At 52.0% G+C, this 2279-nt stretch overlaps 1 protein-coding gene across 1 annotated transcript in view; it reads right to left on the minus strand.

Annotated features, from left to right (window-relative positions):
* The window catches only part of RNF19B (ring finger protein 19B), a 20474-nt gene extending 18482 nt beyond the window's left edge, over positions 1 to 1992 (minus strand). The window contains exon 1 of the mRNA XM_015811651.1: positions 1916 to 1992. Coding sequence (XP_015667137.1) covers positions 1916 to 1977 — 62 coding nt within the window. The 5' untranslated portion in view covers positions 1978 to 1992. The remainder of the gene's footprint in view (positions 1 to 1915) is intronic.
* Positions 1993 to 2279: the final 287 nt, after the last annotated feature.

Genomic DNA, 2279 nt, shown 5'->3' on the forward strand with positions numbered 1-2279 from the left:
CGTACTGATGGAAATCCACCCCAAAGCCACGGATGATCTCACCCAGCGGCTTCACATAAATATTGAACAATAGGGGGGAGAGGACCGACCCTTGTGGCACCCCACAAGTTAGGGGCCTTGGGGTCGACCTCTGTCCCCCTGCCAATACAGACTGCGTGCGGTCGGTGAGGAAGGAGGAGAACCACCGCATAACGGTGCCCCCCACTCCCAACTCCACCAGACGCCGCAGCATGATACCGTGGTCCACAGTATCAAAAGCCGCTGAGAGGTCCAAAAGAACTAGGACAGAGGAATGGCCCCTGTCCCGGACTAAACAGGACCCCTGTTTAGTCAGCAACATTTTCAGAATGGTATGCCCTCGCCTTCTTCCCTGGACTGAGAGAATGGGACTGGCATAAAGTCATCCAGCTGGCTTCATGCCCAAAGTGAGACCAGAACTCATGGCCTCCACTTTCACTTCTAAACCATCAATTTTATACATTTCTTCACTAGAATTCAAAATCCCCATAAAACCTATTTTTACCAACAAACTAATTTGAGCAAGAGCTTGTTCAAAAGTAATTCAAAAATACAAGAAAGCACTAGGTTTTACACGAGAGGTTTTACTTGGAACCAGAATCCACAGCCCACCCTCTTTTCAGATCCTTCCTTCTATAGTAATTGCTTCATGTCCTGCCATTTTGAAGATGGGCATACCAAATCCAGAGATAAATTAACATTAACTAAGCATGTTAAAAGCAAAGCAGGGTGGGAAATCAAACTCGCAAAAACCAGGACATGCTCACAACCATTTGGCATCTTTACCCTATCCACTGAAATTCTCACTTATCTCCCCCCCCCAAAAAAAAGTTTGTCCACTCTTATCCCACACCACATTCATAGTCCACCAATTCCTCTAGGATAGGCTTTGCTGTCCAAGATTAAATCATAAAAATATTTGGGATGATTAGACAGTATCACCCGGCATTAGTTACCAGCAGTTTCCCAACCTTTCTCTTAAAACATCATTCCACACTTACCTAGTCTGTTTATGGTAGTACTGAAACTGTACCTAGAAATTCCATTTAGTCCCCTCAACAACTTAAATCATAGGCACCAGGATGAAGTAAGCTGCCATAATGAAATCTCTTAAGAGATTTATCTTACTTACAGTAGCTAACCTAGGTTGATCTCAGCAACTATGAAGACTCACTTGATATACCTATCTTTCCTCCAATTAAATACCACCCAAAGTGACAAACCAGCTTTATATATAAATCACTACATCTCATATATCTAATGATAAAACTTTCAAATAAACAGAACCCTTTGAAAATTGTAACTATTTTAAATAGGTCGCATTAAGGAACCTAGAGAGAATTTCTGACCCTTAGTGACAGATATTGGGGGAAACCACTGAGAACATATACACTGACATGTCAGCGCTTGGACACCGTGACGGTATACAGGACACACCTCGACAATAATTGTGTCAGGCAAAAGAACCAGGAGCATTATCATTAGCCCCCCCCTCCCCCGCCTTAGCCTTCAAAGAGCGAGAAGGGAAAGCCCGGGGTGTAAGGAGCTCCGGTACTTCTGTCCTCCTACGGGACCCAGAAACAGTAACTCTTGTGTATCTCTTCACTGACACAAGAGTAGCTACCCCTTTTTGGCAGGGAGATAAAACAGAGTCACAGTAATAAAACTTCTCAGAAATCCCCAGGTTTCGGTTCAAGGACTGAACTGCTCTGGAAAGCGGGCGCTGTCCCGCCCCGGAGCCTGCAAAAGGGACGGAGGACTCTGACCGCCCCCCCGCAGATGGCGAGGGACGGGCTAAGCCAGGGAAGCGCAGGCGCCCCGCGCCCCCCCCAGGAAGCCCCGCTCGGAGAGCCCGGGAGCCCCCGCGGTCCCTCCCCCCGCCGGGAGGCAGCCTCACCCGCAGTCCGGGGCCGGGCACCAGCGGCAGTCCGGGTCGGCGGCCAGGCAGCGCCGGAGCATGAACTCCTCGTACTTGGCCACCAGCTGGGGCGAGTCGCGCAGCAGCAGGCGGATGTCGGCCGGGTTGAGCCGCTCGCTGCACTCGGGGCAGCTGATGTTGACCCGCGACTCGGTGATCTCGATGCGCAGGTACTGCCGGAGGCAGGCGCGGCACGAGCGGTGCGGGCAGGAGAGCAGGCGAGGCGCGTTGCCCGCCGGCTGCCGCACCAGGCACAGGGGGCACTCCAGCTCCGCCGCCGGGCCCCCCTCCGCCGCCGCCGCCGCCGCCCCCGGCTCGCCCTCGCCCTCCGCCGGGCAGGAGG

This window comes from Protobothrops mucrosquamatus, unplaced genomic scaffold, assembly GCF_001527695.2.
Source record: "Protobothrops mucrosquamatus isolate PMUCROS unplaced genomic scaffold, P.Mucros_1.0 scaffold46, whole genome shotgun sequence".
Taxonomy (NCBI): Eukaryota; Metazoa; Chordata; class Lepidosauria; order Squamata; family Viperidae; genus Protobothrops; species Protobothrops mucrosquamatus.